Source organism: Chlorocebus sabaeus, chromosome 26, assembly GCF_047675955.1.
Source record: "Chlorocebus sabaeus isolate Y175 chromosome 26, mChlSab1.0.hap1, whole genome shotgun sequence".
Lineage (NCBI taxonomy): Eukaryota > Metazoa > Chordata > Mammalia > Primates > Cercopithecidae > Chlorocebus > Chlorocebus sabaeus.
This window is the reverse complement of record NC_132929.1, coordinates 49,430,781-49,450,262: the sequence shown is the minus strand read 5'-3', so window position 1 is coordinate 49,450,262 and position 19,482 is coordinate 49,430,781. Positions and strand designations below refer to the sequence as shown.

The following is a 19,482-nucleotide window of genomic DNA, read 5'->3' as shown; positions in this document are numbered from 1 at the left end:
CGAAATCGAGACCATCCTGGTTAACACGGTGAAACCCCATCTCTACTAAAAAATACAAAAAAATTAGCTGAGTATGGTGGTGGGTGCCTGTAGTCCCAGCTACTCGGGAGGCTGAGGCAGGAGAATGACGTGAACCCGGGAGGCAAAGCTTGCAGGTTCTGAGCCAAGATTGCACCACTGCACTCCAGCCTGGGCAACAGAGTGAGACTCCATCTCAAGAAAAAAAAAAAAAAAAAAAGAAAAAAAGATGATGGAGTGAGAAATATATTATCGAGTATACTCCTGAAATTTACACAATAAGTGAACAACAACAACAACAAAAACATCACATGACTATTCAAACTGGGAAGAGGGATGGAGAAAGTGGAGGGTAGGCGAAATCTTCATCATTCATAGCAGGAAGTTGAAAAATTAAAAATATGTTGGTTTCAGAATATCATTTAACCTTATGAAATCAACTAGTAGAAGAACTAAAAGAGAAACATTGTTAAAAGTAGTTAACTCTAACTTCCACTTCTTCCTGTGAAGGATTAAGTGCTACAAAAATTGCAATCCCATTATAAACAACTAGTAAACCAGGCAAAATATATAAAACAACATGGGGAGCATAGGACTGCAGTCCCTGAGCGAAGGGGAAGGTATTGTGAGTTCTGCAATTGCTGCCTTCAGGCAGTTTTCTGGCTGCAGTGCAGGGAGAGTGGCCCATCCAGAACCACCAACCTTGTTGAGTTTAGAAGACAGAGACTGGAATTTGGGGAGGCTGAGGCGGCTGGAACCTGTAGGGCAGTGTACAGGGAAGGAGGAAGCTGCACACCAGAAAACTCTAGAGATCTGCAGAAGGATCCTCTAAACTAGCCTTTGGCTGAGTAGTGATCTGTACATGCCTGGGGTGAAACTCCAGGAGGATGGGGTAAAAACCATTGGAAAACAGTTGTTCAAATAATTCCTGAAGCTCACACACAGCTAGAACTAGTTTTTGTTCCCACCAGCCAGAGTAGAGGCTTTGTAATATAGAGGGCATTCTCAGAAGCAGGAGGCCTTGACAGAAGACATAAATACACCTAGAAAAATGGCTGTTTTGATACCATAACAGTGCAGAAAAATAAGCCTCAAAAAGATCAAACTGATTTGCAATAGTTTAAGTTCATGCCAAACAAAGCCCAACATTCCTTAAAGAAGAGCAACAAAGTGCAGCAATCAGCAAGGTAAAATTTACCATGTAGAGCATCCAATGAAAAAGCTAGTTTTTTTTTTTTTTATACAAGGTTTTTTTCTGGATACCAGGCATACAAATCAGCAGGAAGATGAACCATAGCGAAGAGAAAAATGCATCTTTAGAAAATATTAGAAATGGGCTGGGCATGGTGACTCATGCCTATAATCTCAGCGCTTTGGGAGGCTGAGGCAGGATTATTGCTTGAGGCCAGGAGTTCAAAACCAGTTTGGACAACATCATGAGACCCCACCTCTCCAAAAAAAATTTTTTTTTTTTTATTTAGCAGGACGTGGTGGAACATGCCTGTAGTCCCAGCTACTTAGGAAGCTGAAGCAGTAGGATCTCTTTTTTTTTTTTTTTTTTTTTTTTTTTTTTTGAGATGGAGTCTGGCTCTGTCGCCCAGGCTGGAGTGCAGTGGCCGGATCTCAGCTCACTGCAAGCTCCGCCTCCCGGGTTTACGCCATTCTCCTGCCTCAGCCTCCCAAGTAGCTGGGACTACAGGCGCCCGCCACTTCACCCGGCTAGTTTTTTTGTATTTTTTAGTAGAGACGGGGTTTCACCGTGTTCGCCAGGATGGTCTCGATCTCCTGACCTTGTGATCCGCCCGTCTCGGCCTCCCAAAGTGCTGGGATTACAGGCTTGAGCCACCGCGCCCGGCCAGCAGTAGGATCTCTTGAGCCCAGGAATTGGATACTGCAGTGAGCTATGATTGTGTCACTCTGTATGCCAGCCTGGTGATAGAGTGAGAGAGAGATTTTGTCTCTTAAAAAAAAAAAAAAAAAAAAAAAGCCAAAAACCTAGATATGACAAAGATGATAGAATTAGCAGACGAGGATTTTAAAGCTATTTTTAAATCTTAAAATATGCTTAAGATGAAAAGGAAAACATAAAAATAATGAGGAGACAAAGAAAAGATATTAAAAGACCCAAATGGAATTTCTAGAGTGAAAAACACAATGATCAGAAACGAAATCTATACAAGATTGGATTGAGAGAAGATTAAACACTAGAAAAAAGAGGTCAGTGAATGTCAGGACATAGCAATATTTACCGAAAATGAAGAACACAGAGAAAAATGAGAATGGAAAATAATGAACGCCTGCAATCCCAGCACTTTGGGAGGCTGAGGTGGGCAGATCCTCCTCCTCCTCCTCCTCCTCCTCCTCCTCCTCCCTCTCCCCTTCCCGCTCCTCCATGATAAATGTGGCTGGGCACAGTGGCTCACACCTGCAATCCCAGCACTTCAGGAGGCCGAGGCAGGTGGATCACCTGAGGTCAGGAGTTTGAGACCAGCCTGGCAACATGGCAAAACCCCATCTCTATAAAAAATACAAAAATTAGCTGGGTGTGGTGGCACATGTGTATGGTCCCAGCTACTTGGGAGGCTGAGAGGGAAGGATTACTTGAGCCCAGAAAGTTAAGGCTGCAGTGAACTGTGATCTACCGCACTCTAGCCTGGGCAAGAGTGAGACTCTGTCTCAAAAACAACACAAAAACAAAAAACAAGCCTAGTGATTCTATGGGATGATAACAAGTGATCTAAGATACATGTGATGGCCTGGGCATGGTGGCTCGTGCCTGTAATCCCAGCACTTTGGGAGGCCAAGGCAGGTGGATCACCTGAGGTCAGTAGTTCGAGACCAGCCTGGCTAATATGGTGAAATTCTCTCTCTACTAAAAATACAAAAATTTTCTGGGCTTGGTGTCAGGTGCCTGTAATTCCAGCTACTAGGGAGGCTGAGACAGGAGAATCACTTGAACCCTAGAGGTGGAGGTTGTAGTAAGCCAAGATCATGCCATTGTACTCCAGCCTGGGCAACAGAGCGAGACTCCATCTCAAAAATAAAATAAAATAAAATAAGTATAACCAGAGTTGCAGAAGGGTAGAAGAATAGAAACTTATGAGAAGAAATAATGGCATAAGATTTTCCAAATTTGAGGAAAGCTATAAACCTATAGATCCAAGAAGCTCAATGAACTCCGAATGGAAGAAACATAAAGAAAACAACAAACATCAAGGCACATTATAATCAAATTGCTGAAAAACCAGTGATAAAGAAAATAATTGAATAGCAGCCAGAAAAAAAATGACATATTATGTTCAATGGAACAAAGGCAAGGATTATAGTAGAATTTTCATCAGAAATTATGCCAAGCAAAAAATAATGGAATGACATCTTTAAAGAATTGAAAAAAGAGGGCCGGGCGCGGTGGCTCAAGCCTGTAATCCCAGCACTTTGGGAGGCCGAGACGGGCGGATCATGAGGTCAGGAGATCGAGACCATCCTGGCTAACACAGTGAAACCCCGTCTCTACTAAAAAATACAAAAAAACTAGCTGGGCGCGGTGGCGGGCGCCTGTAGTCCCAGCTACTCGGGAGGCTGAGGCAGAAGAATGGCGTAAACCCGGGAGGCGGAGCTTGCAGTGAGCTGAGATCTGGCCACTGCACTCCAGCCTGGACTACAGAGCGAGACTCCGCCTCAAAAAAAAAAAAAAAAAAAAGAATTAAAAAAAGAATATGTTAACTTGGAATTCTATACCCGACAAAATATACCTTACTCTCCTTCCTGCCTTCCTTCTTTTTAGAGATGAGATGTCACCATGTTGCTCAGGCTGGTCTTAATCTCCTGGGCCTCCTGCCTTGACCTCCCAAAATGCTGGGTTTACAGGAGTGAGCCTCTGTGCCTAGCTAAAATATGTTTCAAAAGAGAAGGGGAAATAAAGACTTTCTCAGGCAAAAGTTTAGAGAATTCATCAGGCAGAAGGAAAATGATACCAGATGGAAATTTGCATCCACACATAAGAATGAAGAGTATAGAAATGATCAATGTGACCAGGTTCAGTTGCTCACACCTGTAATCCCACCACTTTGGGAGGCCAAGGCAGGTGGATCACCTGAGGTCAGGAGTTTAAGACCAGCCTGGCCAACATGGCAAAACTCCATCTCTACTAAAAATACAAAAAGTGGCTGGGCATGGTGTCATGTGCCTGTAATCCCACTTCCTCGGGAGGCTGAGGTAGGAGAATTGCTTGAACCTGGGAGGTGGAGGTTGTAGTGAGCTGAGATTGGGCCACTGCACTCCAGCCTGGGCCATAGAGTGAGACTGTGTCTCAAAAAAAAGGAAAATAATAAATGTGAGTGTAAGTATACTAAATATGTTTCCTCCTCCTCCTTCTTCTTCTTCTTTTTTTTTTGAGACAGGGTCTCACTCTGTGGCCCACGCTAGAGTGCAGTGGCGCGATCTCCATTCACTAAAACCTCTGTCTCCTGGGCTCAAGGGAACCTTCTGCCTCAGCTCCCTAAAGTAGCTGGGAGTACAGGCACAAGCCACCATGCCCAGCTAATTTTTGCAATTTTTGTAGAAATGGGGTTTCACCATGTTGCCCAGGCTGGCCTCAAACTCCTGAGCTCAAGTGATCCACCTGCCTTGGCCTCCCAAAGTGCTAGGATTACAGGCATAAGCCACTGCGCCCAGCCCCAAATATGTTTTCTTATTTTCAAATCTCTTTAATGTAATGGACTATTAAAAAATACTTTCAAATTTCCATTATTATTTATTCTTTTTTTTTTTTTTTTTTTTTTTTACAAGTGTGTTGTTCAATTTCCAATTATTTGAGGATTTTCAAGGTATCTTTTTCTCTTTGACTTTTAGTAGTATATTCCTTTATGGTCAGACAACACAGTTTGCATGATTTCACTACTTTCATTTTTTTTTTTTAGATGGGGGTCTCACTATGTTGCCTAAGCTGGTCTCAAAACTCCTAAGCTCAAGGGATCCTCCCACATAGCTGGGACTACAGGCATGCCCCACCATGCCTGGCAATAACTTTAAATTTGTTGAGACTTATTTTATAGTCTGGAACATAGGCTATCTTAGTGAATGCTCTGTGTGCATTTGGAAAGAATGCATATTCTACTACTATTAGGTAGACAATGCTATTAGCTCCAGTTGATGGATTGTGTTGTATCAGTCTCCCATATCCTTATGGATTTTCTATCTACTTTTTCCATCACTGAAAGAAAGGTGTTAAAATATCCAGTTATAATTGAGGACTTGTCTATTTCGCCTTTCAGTTTTTGCTTCATGCATACTAAAGCACTGTTATCATGTACACACCATTTCGGACTGTTATGTGCTCCTGGTGAATTGACCCCATTATCATTATGTAATATGAGCATTATTCCCTGATAATATTTCTTCTTCTGAAATCCACTTTGATATTAATACAGTCATTCTGGCTTTTCTTTAATTAATGTCTGCATGGGATACTTTTTCAAGTCTCTTACTCTAAATCTATTTGTGGCTTCATATTTGAAATGGCTATCTTAGAGACAGCATATAGTTGGGTCTTATTTTTTAAATTCAATCTGAAAATCTGTTTATTAGAGTGTATAAATATGTGAAAACATATCAAATCAAATACTTTAAATATACTGTTCATTGTATGTCACTTATACCTCATCAAAACTGTTTATAGTGTTTATTCGATGCTGTCCGCCACTAACTATGCCAGACATGGAGAAATACGGCAGTAAATAACACTCTGTCCTTGAGGAGCTCACAGTAGAGAGGAAACATGGTTCACCCCAAGTCTCACGTCTCATAGCTTATAACACGGAGAAGAGAGAAACCGACTCTCTTTCCTCGGTTTTAACCCAAACATTTTCCAGGGCTTCTGGATGGCCTGGCTTGAGTCTGGTGACCACCCCTGAACTAAACAGGGAAACAGGGACTTGTAAGAATGGAGTGGTCCAGTTAGAGCTATGCAGATGGGAGCACTTCTCAAAAGAAAAAGTCAATACTCAAAAGGCATCTCTGTTTCAACTATAACCAGCCATTAACCTGGCAAAGCCCAGAAATGAGTTTCCCAACTGTGAGAAGGAAAGCACCAAAATAAAGAGCATCTTGGTCATTCTGACACTAGCCACGACGAGGCAAGCTCTTTTGAAAAGTCAGAATCTACGAACCCTCTTTAAAACATCATGTAGGCCAATGTTATGGATTTTGGCATATTTTTCTATAGACCTTAAGGGATGAAAGTTATCCCATCCGGTCTTACTGTGGCTTTGTCAGCTGATGAAGGAAAGCTTCTCTGCACACCCTGTGAAGCAGCCGGTGTCAAAGTGTGGTCTCCAAACCAGTAGCATCTGCACCACCTGGCAGCTTGTTAGAAATGGAGATTCTCAGGCTCACAACCCAAACCTACTGAGTCAGAAACTCTGGGGGTGGGGCCCAGAAGCCCATCTTTTAACAAGCCTTTCTTGTGATTCTGCTGAACACTCAAATTTGAAGCAATAACAACAACAACAACACAACCACATTTGAACACCTGTTCTCAATTTTGGCTGCATACTGGAATCACCTGGGGAGTCTTAAAAATATACTGATGCCTGGGTCTCCCCTCCAGGGATTCTGATTTAATTGGTGTGGTCTAGGGTTGGGATTTTTAAAAGTTCCCCAGGTAATTTAATGTGCATCAACATTCGAGAAGCAGTGCATTATGGCACATTAAAATGCATTACTCTGCTATGCAAGCTGGGCCCCATCCCCAGATCAATTACATTTAAATCTCTGGAGCTGGAACCTGGACATTTGTGTGTATATCTATTTTGGCACTGGTGTTTTTTTCAAGCTCCCTGGTGGATTCTAATGTGTAGCCGGGGTAGAGAATCACTTCATTATTGTAACACGTGTGGCCTCCTTTTACTTGCTTCTCCTCCTGGGCTCAGGAATGCATTTTCTGGTGGACAACTGAGGCAGAAGGACTTGAGCAAGCCTGGGACCTGCATCCTACAGAAAGCAGATATGTGATTCCGCTTCTCCATGCCGCCCTAAGTTTTCCAGTGATCATGGGAGACTTGCGGTTTTCCTGCACTGCCAGCATCTCTGAATAAGTCTGCCAAATTCAGGGACAAAGTGTTAACAAGCTCACTTGGCCAGCAGACTAAGCCATGTTCTCCACTATTTTGACCTCCATATGCCTGACTCCTGTGTCTGTCTCTCAGTTGTTTCCAAGTTTGAGAAGGGATTAAAGGAATGTCATGTATTAGCCGCTAAAACCCGAACCCCAACAGTGGGGAGAGCCTACCTCAGCTGTTACCTCAGTTGCCCTGCCCCATTTGAGCATTGGCCATCATAGTGGAGCTGGTACCCAAGATGTTCCCTGAAGAAATTATGAGCACCTCAAACTCCCAGGGCCAGAAGGTGAAACACCACTATACCAGCCTTAGCAGATCTTGAATGGAGAACTTGCCCAAAGAGAGTGCCTTATCTCAGACAAGACTCATTGTGTCTGAGGAGGGTCATTGCAAGAGATCATCTTCCCCAAGAAAGTGACTCAGCCACCCTCAGCATATTTCCTTTGAGGTCCAAAGGACTTGGGTTCAAATTCTGGCTCTATTACCTGCCAGCCGGGGACCCTGAACAAGGCATTCTCCATTCTGAAGCCTAGTTATCTTGTTTATGAAATGAACAAGGTTGGTTGTTGTGATAACCAAGTGAAATAATGGGATAATAAATGCTTTATTTTTCCTGTAGTGGGAAATGCTTTGTAAACGGTGAAAAGCTGTAGCATGTAAGACGTTGTTATAATGAACTGGTGTTCTAGATGGGGAGACTGGATGTGGAGAGGTATAAAATTAGCCTGTCATGCAAGGCTTGGTAACATTTTTTAGTGGTATATGGAGGAGCCTTATAGGTATCTGGAGGCAGAAGGAAGCATTGAGGGCTGGACATGCAGCCTTGGCAATTGCTAGAGAGTCTCCTTGTGTGGAGGGAGAACTGGTCCTCCCTCACGACTCATTGCATTGTTCTCTGTGCTACATTCACTTACTTTCTTTCTTTCTTTCTTTCTTTTTTTCTTTTTGAGACAGAGTCTTGCTCAGTCACCCAGGCTGGAGTGCAGTGGCATGATCTCGGCTCACTGCAAGCTTGGCCTCCTGGGTTCACGCCATTCCCCTGCCTCAGCCTCCCAAGTAGCTGGGACTACAGGTGCGCACCACCACGCCCGGCTAATTTTTTTGTATTTTTAGTAGAGTCAGGGTTTCACCATGTTAGCCAGGATGGTCTCGATCTCCTGACCTCGTGATCCACCCGCCTCGGCCTCCCAAAGTGCTGGGATTACAGGTGTGAGCCAGCTACATTCACTTTCTACTTGGAGACAACAGCCACCACACCATGACCTTAGGGGAGGGTTCCTGGCCATTTACGTTCTGATCCAAAGGACAAAAGGCCCTTCACTTAATTCTCTGCAGCACAGCTGAGCCTGGAGGAACAGCTAAGTAAAATGTTTCTAATAGAAGGAAATGATGATGGAGAGTAACATGTGATCAGGCTTATAGGTAGCACAGTTTAATTACTCATTCTGCTTTAATATATTATGGTATTTACAGACAGATTTCTTTTATTGACAAATAAAGAGGTTCTGGACTAGATTTTGTTAAAGGAAGCTACAGGTTACCTCATAGGTGATCAACATCTTAAACCCTTAATATGGTCCTCAAGGCATTGCCTGATATGGCCCCAATGCCCCTCCTTCAGCCTCAGCCTCCTTTTGCCCCCCTTCTCCTTGCTGTCTGAGCTCACACACTGGGCTCCTCTGCAGACCTTGACAATCTCCTTCCTGCTTTCAACCCTTTAAACCTGTCTGCAACAGACCTACCTTATCTGTGCCAGGCTAATCCTTTTTTGTTCATTTGTTTTTTATTTTTTATTTTTGCCTCTAGATACAATTTTTTGTTGTTGTTTATTACTTTTTAGCCTGGCTAACTCTTTTCTTTTTTTTTTGAGATGGAGTCATGCTCTGTCACCTAAGCTGGAGTGCAGTAGTGTGATCTCATTTCATTGCAACCTTCACCTCCTGGGTTCAAGCGATTCTCATGCCTCAACCTCCCAAGTAGCTGGGATTACAGGTGTGTGCCACCATGTCCAGCTAATTTTTGTATTTTTTTTTTTTTGAGATGGGGTCTCGCTCTGTTACCCAGGCTGGAGTGCAGTGGCCGGATCTCAGCTCACTGCAAGCTCCACCTCCCGGGTTCACGCCATTCTCCTGCCTCAGTCTCCCGAGTAGCTGAGACTACAAGCGCCCACCACCTCGCCTGGCTAGTTTTTTTGTATTTTTTTAGTAGAAATGGGGTTTCACCGTGTTAGCCAGGATGGTCTCGATCTCCTGACCTCATGATCCGCCAGTCTCAGCCTCCCAAAGTGCTGGGATCACAAGCTTGAGCCACCGTGCCTGGCCAATTTTTGTATTTTTAGTAGAGAAGCGGTTTCATCAAGTTGGCTAGACTGGTCTCAAACTCCTGACCTCAGGTGATCTGCCCACCTTGGCCTTCCAAAGTGCTGGGATTACAGATGTGAGCCACCAAGCCTGACAGCCTGGCTAACTCTTAAGCATCCTTCAGAACACAGCTTTGCTGTCCCTTCCTCCAGGAGCCTTTCTTGACCACTCCTCCCACCTCAGACGTAGTTAGGTTTCCCTGTAACATACTCCCTTAGCATCCAATATGTCTACTCTTATTATGGACCAAAAGTATAATTAAGTAAGAAATGGTATCATTGTTGTTCAATGTCTGTGTTCCCTGTCATCATTGTATACCATACCCTTGCACAGACTATGCACCCAACATTTGTGAAATGAATGAGGACTGAATGAACGGTGAACAGAGATAGTTTTCCAGAACAAGTGGAATTAGAGTTGGGCCTTGAGGCAGAACTGGATTCCAACATCATAGTGATAGAGTGAAAGGAGCACTGGATTGAGAGGCAAGAGTCTGAGATTCTGAGTCTAGCTGTATGCTTTGTCTCTTCATTCAGGAGATATTCACTAAATGCCCACTGCACGCCAGGCATGGTAGTAGGTACTGGAGATATGCTGCGATTTGCCATGGTTACTACGGTTACCACGGGACTGAACAAAGGAGGAAGAACACAGAAATGAAAACTTAAAACAAAAGAAAACTGTTTTAAAGAAAGGGTCTGGGGAAGAAGAAGAAGGCTCCTTGCTTCTACTGAGCAAAGGCAGCCCTGAGCTTCTACAGCCCTTCATATTTATTGGGTAGAAAGAGCAGGGAGGAGGAGGTAACTATTGGTCAGCTGCTTAACTGATCACAGGTTCACATTATTGCTAACAGGCTTCAGATGTACCTAATCACAAGAAACACTGCTTGGGGCGTGACTGCCCTCAGCATTCCTTCTGGGCGGCAGAGGCAGTTTGTCAGTTTGCCAACATCCTGCCTTCATGAGAACAGTTTGCTGTTTACTCATATAGCCTCCAGTGGTATACTGAGTTGATCATGACCCTCACTTTTTCTGCCTACAACAGAGATACAGTGGTAAATAATACTGATACTGTTGGTCATGGTTCCCTCCTCCTGGAGGTCTAGAGAAGGATTCAGATGCAAGTCGAATAACCACACAAATAAATGTAAAATCCTAGCTGTGATAAGAGCCATGAAGATATGCATGGAACAATCAGTATATTTAAGAATGAGGTTTAGGCTGGGCATGGTGGCTCATGCCTGTAATTCCAGCACTTTGGAGACTGAGGCAGGTGGATCACCTGCGGTCAGGAGTTTAAGACCAGCCTGGCCAACGTGATGAAACCCCATCTCTACTAAAAATACAAAAATTAACCAGGTGTGGTGGTGCATACCTGTAATCCCAGCTATTCGGAAGGCTGAGGCAAGAGAATCACTTGATCCTGAGAGGCAGAGGTTGCAGTGAGCTGAGATTGTGCCACTGAATTCCAGCCTGGGCGACAGAGCAAAACTCTGTCTGAAAAAAAAAAAAAAAAAAAAAAAAAGAATGAGGTTTAACTGAGTTGTGGAGCCCAGGAAAGGCTTTGATAAGGAGATGTTTTTGTTTACATTTTTAAATTGAGGCATAGCTTCAATAAGTTTTGACAAATGTATACACCAATGTAACTATTCCCCAGATCAAGATACAGAAAATTTTTATCACCCAGAACATCCCCTGTGTCCCTTCCAGTCAATCCCCTCCCTGTCCCAGGAAACCACTGAAACTGATCTGATTTGTGTCAATGTAAATTAGTTTTGCCTATTCTATAACTTTGTAGAACTATGCTATATATATATATACACATATACATTTTTTGTCTCACTTTCACTCAGTATCATTCTTCTGAGATTCATCCATGTTGTTGTGTGTCAGTAATCGATTGATTTATTTTTGCTGAGTAGTATTCTATCATATGACTAGTCCACAGTTTGTTTATCCATTCATCTGTTGATGAGTATTTGGGTTGTTTCTTGTTTTGGCTATTATGAATAAATCTGCTATGAACATTCTTGTACAATCCATTTTGTAGACATGTATTTCACTTCTCTTGGGCACTAAGATTCAGGAATAGAATTGGTGGTCATAGATTAGATATGAATTTAACTTGATGGAAAATTGTCAGAGTTCTTCAAAGTAGTTTTGCCATTTTTATCTGCATACTAGCAATGTACGAGAGTTCCTGTTGCTCCACATCCCTATCAATATTTGGTATTTTCAGGTTTAAAAAATATTATTATTATTATTGAGACAGAGTGTCGTACTGTTGCCCAAGCTAGAGTGCAGTGGCGTGATCTTGGCTCACTGCAACCTCCGCCTCCTGGGTTCAAGTAAGTCTCCTGTAAGTTGGGATGACAGACGTGCGCCACCATGTCCTGCTAATTTTTGTATTTTTAGTAGAGACGGGCTTTTGCTATGTTGGCCAGGCTGGTCTTGAACTCCTGACCTCAAGTGATCCACCCACCTCAGCCTCCCAAAGTGTGAGATTACAGCCATGAGCCACTGTGCCCAGCATTAAAAAATTATTGAATTAAATATGTGGACGTGAAATGGCACCTCACTGTGGTTTACAATTTCGTATTAGGAGAGATGAGTTGAAGCTGAGATCTAAAGGATGAGAAGTAGACCAGGCAAAAAAGATGGGTTGTTCAGTATTTGGGGCAAAGAGAACAAATATGCAAAGGCCCCCAAGTTGAGATGAAGCACAGCCATCACAAAGAACTGAAAGGGAGTGTGGTGTGGGGTGAGGCTGCTGGGGGAAGTGGTGGGAAGTACTGAGCCATTCACCTTCAAGGAATCACGTGGATCTGGTCAATGTTCCTACCAGCAGTCACCATGGTGAACTAAAAAGCAAATAAAAAGGAATGTCCCAGGCTGTGTAAAACACCAGGAATTTCATATTATCCTGGGAAGTAGGGAGACTCATAAAGGCCAACATTGAATTTCTTGTCATCTCAGCAGAAAGGTACTCAGAATAGATTAAATCTGATTTATAGAAAGAAAACAAAATGAGGCATTTCTGGCATGTGACGGTTGTAGTTGCAAATTCATGCTTATCACATATGAAAGAGTAGGATTGCTGAGTAGTGTTGAATATCCTTTTGAAGTTTGAGATCATGAATTTAAAATGAAGTCATTTAGACAGTTTGTATGATTTTTCTCTGGCAACACTCAGCTGCTCAGGTACAGGCATGGTACCTTATTTCAGACTATAGGGCTCAGTCAGGTCGTGGTTTTTCCAGGAAAGTATGTTGAAAGTTGAGGTGGGCAAGGGAATGATTATAATGATGAATCATGTGCTCTAAATTGGACCAAGAAAGAAATGAAGAATGGATAAAGACACATTGATGGGATTAGCAGATTAGTGGTCTCAGTGAGGTTGAAGAATTACAGCAAATAGGGTACTAGCACAAGGAAATGAAAGGCTAGGTGTTGGTGAATGGACAGAGGGGTATTATATTTTCATATTTCAAAGATGAAGCCCTTTCTGGGTGATTAAAGTGTTGACGGTGTGAGCTCGAAAGTGTTGGTTTAGTTGAGGAGAAAGTTGGACATGAGAAGGTAAAAGGATTAAGAGATCATGGTACTGAATAGGTCATGAACATGGATGTTGAACTCACCCATGGATGGAGTTCAAGGATGGTACTAGGCATCGGAAGGGGCACGGAAAAGATTACACTGGCTGGGAGGTCGCAAGATGACAACAATCAAGATGAGTGGGGGGTAATCTGAATAGCAAGAGCTTTAAAGGGGCAGAGATCTTTACAAGAGCAAGGAAACCATTAGGAAGTTCAAGGTCAACTCTAGGAACAGTACAAGCCTCTTGACTAACATCCTTCCAATGGCTGAGTGAACCATGTTCAAACCAATCCACGCGAAGCCTTTCAGTTGGGAATGCTGTATTACAGGCCTTCCCACCAGGGGGCGCGATCAGCAACGGAGAGCCTAACTCCAAGCAGTCCCTGGAGGCCAGGAAAGTGTGTCTCAGCTTGAGCTCTGAGGACCCCTAGGGCTCGTCTAAGGTATTGCAAAGAACACAGCCAACCTCTGGCACAGCCACATACACTTGTAAAGAGATTTTTTTTTTTTTACAGTGTATGTAAATCTTGAACAACAAAAAAATACAAATTCCTAAATTGTTTTACAGAAGTTACTGACTTAGACCAGGCATGGTGGCTCATGCCTGTAATCCCAGCACTTTGGAAGGGTGAGGCAGGCGGATCACCTGAGGTCAGGAGTTTGAGATCAGCCTGGCCAACATGGCAAAACCCTGTCTCTACTAAAAATACAAAACTTAGCTGGGCATGGTGGCAGCTGCCTGTAATCCCAGCTACTTGGGAAGTTGAGGCACGAGAATCTCTTGAACCTGGGAGGTGCAGGTTGCAGTGAGCCGAGATCCCGCCACTGCACTCCAGCCTGGGCCACAGAACAAGACTCCATCTCAAAAAAAAAAAAAAAAAAAAAAAGAGAGAAAGTTACAGAATTATTAAAAGGTCTTAGTTATTATGTATTTTCTCAACAAAAAGTGACGAAGTACAGCTACTATCATGTGGAATTTGGAGACATTTCTCCCTGGGCAAAAGGGCTTTTCATAAGTGCAGGTTTTGAGAGTTGACTGGTAACACCCATACTTAAAAATATTCTTCCCAGATCACTTTTTGCAAGCATGAGATAAGAAGAATACAAAGCTGGAGTCAGAATTCCAGTAGCATCATCAACATCAACCAGAAACTGTTCTAAACATCACACATAAATCTACTAATTTATTGCTTCTATAAACTTGTAAGGCAGGTGCTATCATTAGCACCATTTGACAGAAAATAAGGGCCAGAGAGATTAGGTCACTTGCCTAAGGTGACAGAGCTCCTGGATGGTAGGTGTTGTGGTGTTGTGGACTTGAATTTCATCTTTCCCTTAGCCGGAACAGTCTATGTTATGTCACAGGAACAAATACCCCTTGAATCTCACAGTTTAATTCAACAGAGGGTACCTGTTCTGTATGGGTTAGCAGAGGGGTTCAGCTTATCATGCTAACTCAGGGACTAATGCTGACATAAGGTTCTTTTTGATATGTGCTTTCATCGTCATGATCAGTAATCACTACCAAGACAAAAGAGTATGGAACAGAGTCTAAAATGGAAATGAAATGCTTCTGCTTGAAAGCAATGCATGTCACTTTACACATTTCACTGACCCAAGCACATCACATGCCACTCCCGACTTCAAGGCGACAAGAAAATGCACTTCTACCATGAGCCTATTAACAAGCAAACCAGACTGTTTGGCATTAATGATTAATACAAACATTCTCAGAGCTGGAGCCATTCGTGTCCTCCCTTGGCGTTAGCTTCCCTATCCACAAAAATAGCATGATCATTTTGTAAGAATCTCTTGTTGTAAGGATCAAAGAGCCATATTTGTTATAGCTATAATGAGGCGGAATGGTTGCATCCAACCAAAGCTTCCATCAGCTGAAAATATTGATCCCACCACAGGCAGCCCTGTAGCCCTCCTTACAGGGCTGTCTGCAGAATGGCCTTTGTCCAGAGGAAGGTACATGCCAATCTTTTTGTCACTCACATACCTGAGGTTTTGAAAGATACAGTTTTCACTTCAATCGACAACATGCCATAGTGGTCCTGGCCCTTGCTGGAAAGTTTGGTCTGGAACCACAAGCTGTTCAGTTCCTGTTGAAAGCTCCAGACCACTTTAGCTTGACAGAGATTGCGAGGGTCTCCTTCTTCCACGTCCTCCAAACCCTCTCTTTAAATCAAGTCAGGCCACCAGGACTGTTTACTTGGCTCCTCGGAGATTCCACAGACACTCCCAGGACGTCTGCTGTGAGTCAGGGATGAGCTAAGCCATAAAACTTTGCCAACCACAAGCGCTGAGGGTAGTACAAAAAATACCCCTAAAAAGAGTATTTCCCAAACTTCTATGCAAACAGTAGTAACCACACTGCCAATCACCCTCCAGAATGCTTTGCTAGATCCTTTCCTATGGGCCATTTGACCCTTCCTCACTCCTCTGCTAGCCTAGGCAAGGCACTCCACGAGGGCGGGGACTATCTTTTCATGTGGGTTTCACTATGCGCCTGGCACACAGCACGTTCTCAATAAAGTTTCCCGCATTAAGACGCTTCTCAGGAGTCTTCATGTAAGTTCATACATGACGACTTCCTTGTAGAATTGTGTCTATGAACATGCAATTAGGCTAGTTGAACTTTAGGCCCTGAGAGTCTATAAGCTAAAATAAGGCCCAGATGGAGGTGGGGAGGAGGAGTAGGCAGAAGCGGAAAAGGAGGACATTTCAGGCAAAGGGAGCAGATGTCCAGCAGGAAGGCACAAGGTAACAGGGGGCACAGGGGGCGCACCACTTTTCCTTGTAGGAAAAAACAGCAGATGAGAGGAGTTGGAGCCAGTTACCAGCAGAGGTCTATGTTCAAAGTCCAGAAGGAAGAAACAGCAGGGCAGGGGACAATGAGAGGAAGAATGAGAGGAAGGAGGAAAGGAGGCACGGTGTATTAAACTCTGCAGCCAAGAGCGCTAACAAATGAAAGGCAGGATGGGTGGAGGAAATGTACGGTGTTTCAAAGCTTCCTCTTATTTATGGGTGCGCCTGGGCCACAGAGGAGTAAACCGAACGAGGGCTTCCCGGTTCCCCACCGCCCGCAGAGCTGGCGGAGTCCCGCTTCGCCCCGTCACATGGCCAGAGGCGCCCTCGGCACGTGACCTACCTCGCGCTAGGCCAATCAGCCTCTGCAGGGGCGGGTCCGCCGGGTCCGCGGGGCGGGAGTCTCCATCGGGGCCGCCTCTTCTCGCGAGCCTTGCGGCGGTCGCTCCTCAGCCGCCCACGACCCGGAGCGAAGGTCTCGCGAGGCTTGGGCGCTGCGGCGGCAGGAGGAGGACGGGGAAGGACGGAGCCGAGCCGCGGCTTCCTCCCTCGCTCACTCCCTCGCGCGCTCGCCCGCCCCCTCCCTCCCTCCCCTCCCTTCCCCGGCCCCGGCTCTGGCCCCGGCCCATTCGCTGTTGGGTCTTCTGGTAGGGAGGATGTCGGGCTCGTCGCTGCCCAGCGCCCTGGCCCTCTCGCTGTTGCTGGTTTCTGGCTCCCTCCTCCCAGGGCCAGGCGCCGCTCAGAACGGTAAGCCGGGCGCCGGGGGCGGGCCGGGCGGGGGCTGAGGGGCGCCGGGGCCGGAGAGGGCCCGGCTCTGGCCCGAGGGGACGCTGGAGCTCGGAGAAGGGGGCCGAGTGGGCGTCTGAGGGGCTGCGGGTCGGAGAGGAGGAGGTACCGGCCGCGGGTTTGAGGAGGCGCCCGTCCGAGCGCCGGGGGCGTCCAGGGAGAGCCCGAGGTGTTGCCGACTCGGGGGCTCCAACTCGTGGGGCTCATCGTGCCGGGTCGGCGAGGGGACACGGAGGAAGCCGACGTGAGGAGCTGGAGTAGCGGGGGCGGATGAGGAGGGGGCACAGCTCTTAGGGAGGGTGGCACAAGACGGGCGTTTGTGTTCCGGGCGACGGGGATGGTGGTGTCGGTCAGGCCCCCTGGGAGCTGGGGTCGTCCAGGATTCTACTGAGGCCCCGTAGGACTGGTGACATCCTTAAAAATAAGGGAGAAATTGGGGGGAAGAGAGTCCTGAAGCACACTAATGGTGAGCTGAGTACTAGATACCAAAGGAGGGGGTAAAGAATCAGGGAACCTTGGATCTGGGGATAGAGGGAGGGTGGGTGGGAAGATAAGGGAGTGGGTTGACTGCAGTAGGGGACCTGGAGAGAGAAGCAGCAGTATCTCCAAATGAGCTGGGGGAAGAGGGCTGGGTTTGCTAAAGAGGGTGGAGTGCTGGGCATTCTAGGGTAGTGGTTGGGAGAGCAAAAAGGAGTTTCTAAATAAGGAGAGGAAAATGAGCAGAGGATGGAGGGAAAGGGTTGGAACTGAGGTGGGAGAATATTTATTAGAGAAGTAAGGAGGCCTAGGTATAGAGATGGGGGTGGGGGAAGACGAAAAATAAGGGAAAGGAGTAAAATGCAGGAAGTCGGGGGTGTAATGTTGGTTTGCAGTGTGGAGGATAAATTAGGGAAGGGAGGAGTTGGTATGTGGCAAATGCTGTATGATATTGGTCGGGCCTTTGGGAAGACAGGGACACATAGCTGCAACTAACTGCAGTGGTGGGATTGAGGGCAGTGACTGGCAACAGGGAGATGGGGAAGTGGATTTTTGAGATTTAAAAGTTTCAATACAGAAGAGATGTTATTTCCGAGGAACCTGAAAGTGGCCCCTGGGAGGTGGTACAGTAGAAACGAGAGAATTACTGGGTTTTGAATTGAAGCTCCTTTGAGAAGATGGAGAAATGGTGGGGAATCATGGGCATAGGGATCTAAACAGAACAGATTCTGATTGAAGGCATGTGTTACCATTCAGCTGCTGAATTGATCTTTCAGAAGTGAGTCTAGGATTGTGAACCTGTTTCTGCCCTTGTGGAAACAGCCGTTAAGAGGTTAAAGAATATTTTTTCTGTGAAGGAATTTATGAGAAGTCAGTACTGGAGAATGAACTATAAATTATTTTTGCTAATCTTTCAGTGTTTATTGTTATGCTAGAACAATTTAAGATTACTCTTATTAGAGAGGCTGCAATTTAAATTTTAAAGAATCAGTGATAGAGCCAGTGGAGGTTTTTGAGAAACTGAGTTTAAAATGCTGAATGTTAGAGGGAAAATATATGAATAAAGAATTGACAGTATCCATCAGTTAAATCTGTGTTTGTAGTACCAAATTTTATGTATGCTTCATGGCCTTGGATATCACTGCAGGCGTCAGGAAGGAAACATTTTTTCTATCTCTAGCATTGAATATGCTAAGTGTATTGGGTATTTTTCCTGTTTTCCTCTAAGTATGATGAGTCCACTGTGGAAGGCAGGGTAGAGTTAGTCTTAATTTGTCTTATCAGTTTTTCGACTGTGTCAACAACATGACTTAAAGAAGCCTAATGCTAATTTTAGCTATTCAGTTTATGGTAATAGCATAGTTTCATTTTGCACAATAGGTGAGAGATTCTTGATCTTAACGTGTTTAATCTCTGCTGGCATAGCTTTTTTCCAATGACTTATAATACGGTAAAATTGTAGTTTCTTAGCAACTAAAGCGAGGTTTCTGGATAGGCCTATAAAGACTCATCTGTCTGCTCAGTGATATGTGTTCTAAATACAGCATGGAACGGCCTTTCCCTTGAAATGAGCTTGAATTCAGTCACATGACATGACCGATGAAATGAAACTGAGCTGCTGGTTGACCCAAATGAATGTAAATTTAATTCAAGGAAAAATGGCTATTTTTGAGTTTGAGTTCGTATAGTTAAGGATGCCATTTTATAGCTTTCTATAACATGTCTTATTATAATATTCACGCTTTCATTTAGTAATAAATAGCCCTGCAGTGATCTAACTTCATGTCATGGGGTTTGTATTTTCTTACAGTACTTTCAAAAAGGGATACCTTGCTTGTGCATGATGTTGAAATGTTAGAAATGTTTTCTATTTAAATGATTGGAGGAAAAAAACTCACAAGTGTCTCTGAATCGGAAATGTAGTAGTTTAGGTTGAATATAGATGTTTTTCAAAGATGTTTGTTTCATTATTCCTAAAATGAAGAATTTGGCCTGTATGACTCTCGAGGTCTCTTGAAGCTCTGGTGAGTTTCTGACCCATTGCTGTGGGCATTCAGGGCTTTCATTCAGATTTTGTTTCTCATCCAGATATTTAAACTTGTAAGACCGGTTCCAAGTAAAATCCTTATTTGTTGACTTTTATATGTATCATCTAAATGGTAGTTTAAAGAAGGAACTTGTTCTAAAAAGTAACCTTATAAGACATTCAAAAGCATTGGACTGCAATTGAGTGAGTGTAAACAAGGCAGTATAATATGATAATCAAGAGTGCACGCTTTGGACAGTAACAGACTCAAGTTTGAGTTCCAGCTC

At 44.3% G+C, this 19,482-nt stretch overlaps 1 protein-coding gene across 2 annotated transcripts in view; it reads left to right on the top strand.

Annotated features, from left to right (window-relative positions):
• The first annotated feature begins 16,387 nt into the window (after window positions 1–16,387).
• Window positions 16,388–19,482, top strand: part of NPTN (neuroplastin) — a 72,332-nt gene continuing 69,237 nt past the window's right edge. For both annotated transcript variants that reach the window (XM_008015972.3, XM_008015969.3), the window contains exon 1: window positions 16,388–16,653. In XM_008015972.3, coding sequence (XP_008014163.1) covers window positions 16,563–16,653 — 91 coding nt within the window. In that variant the 5' untranslated portion in view covers window positions 16,388–16,562. The remainder of the gene's footprint in view (window positions 16,654–19,482) is intronic.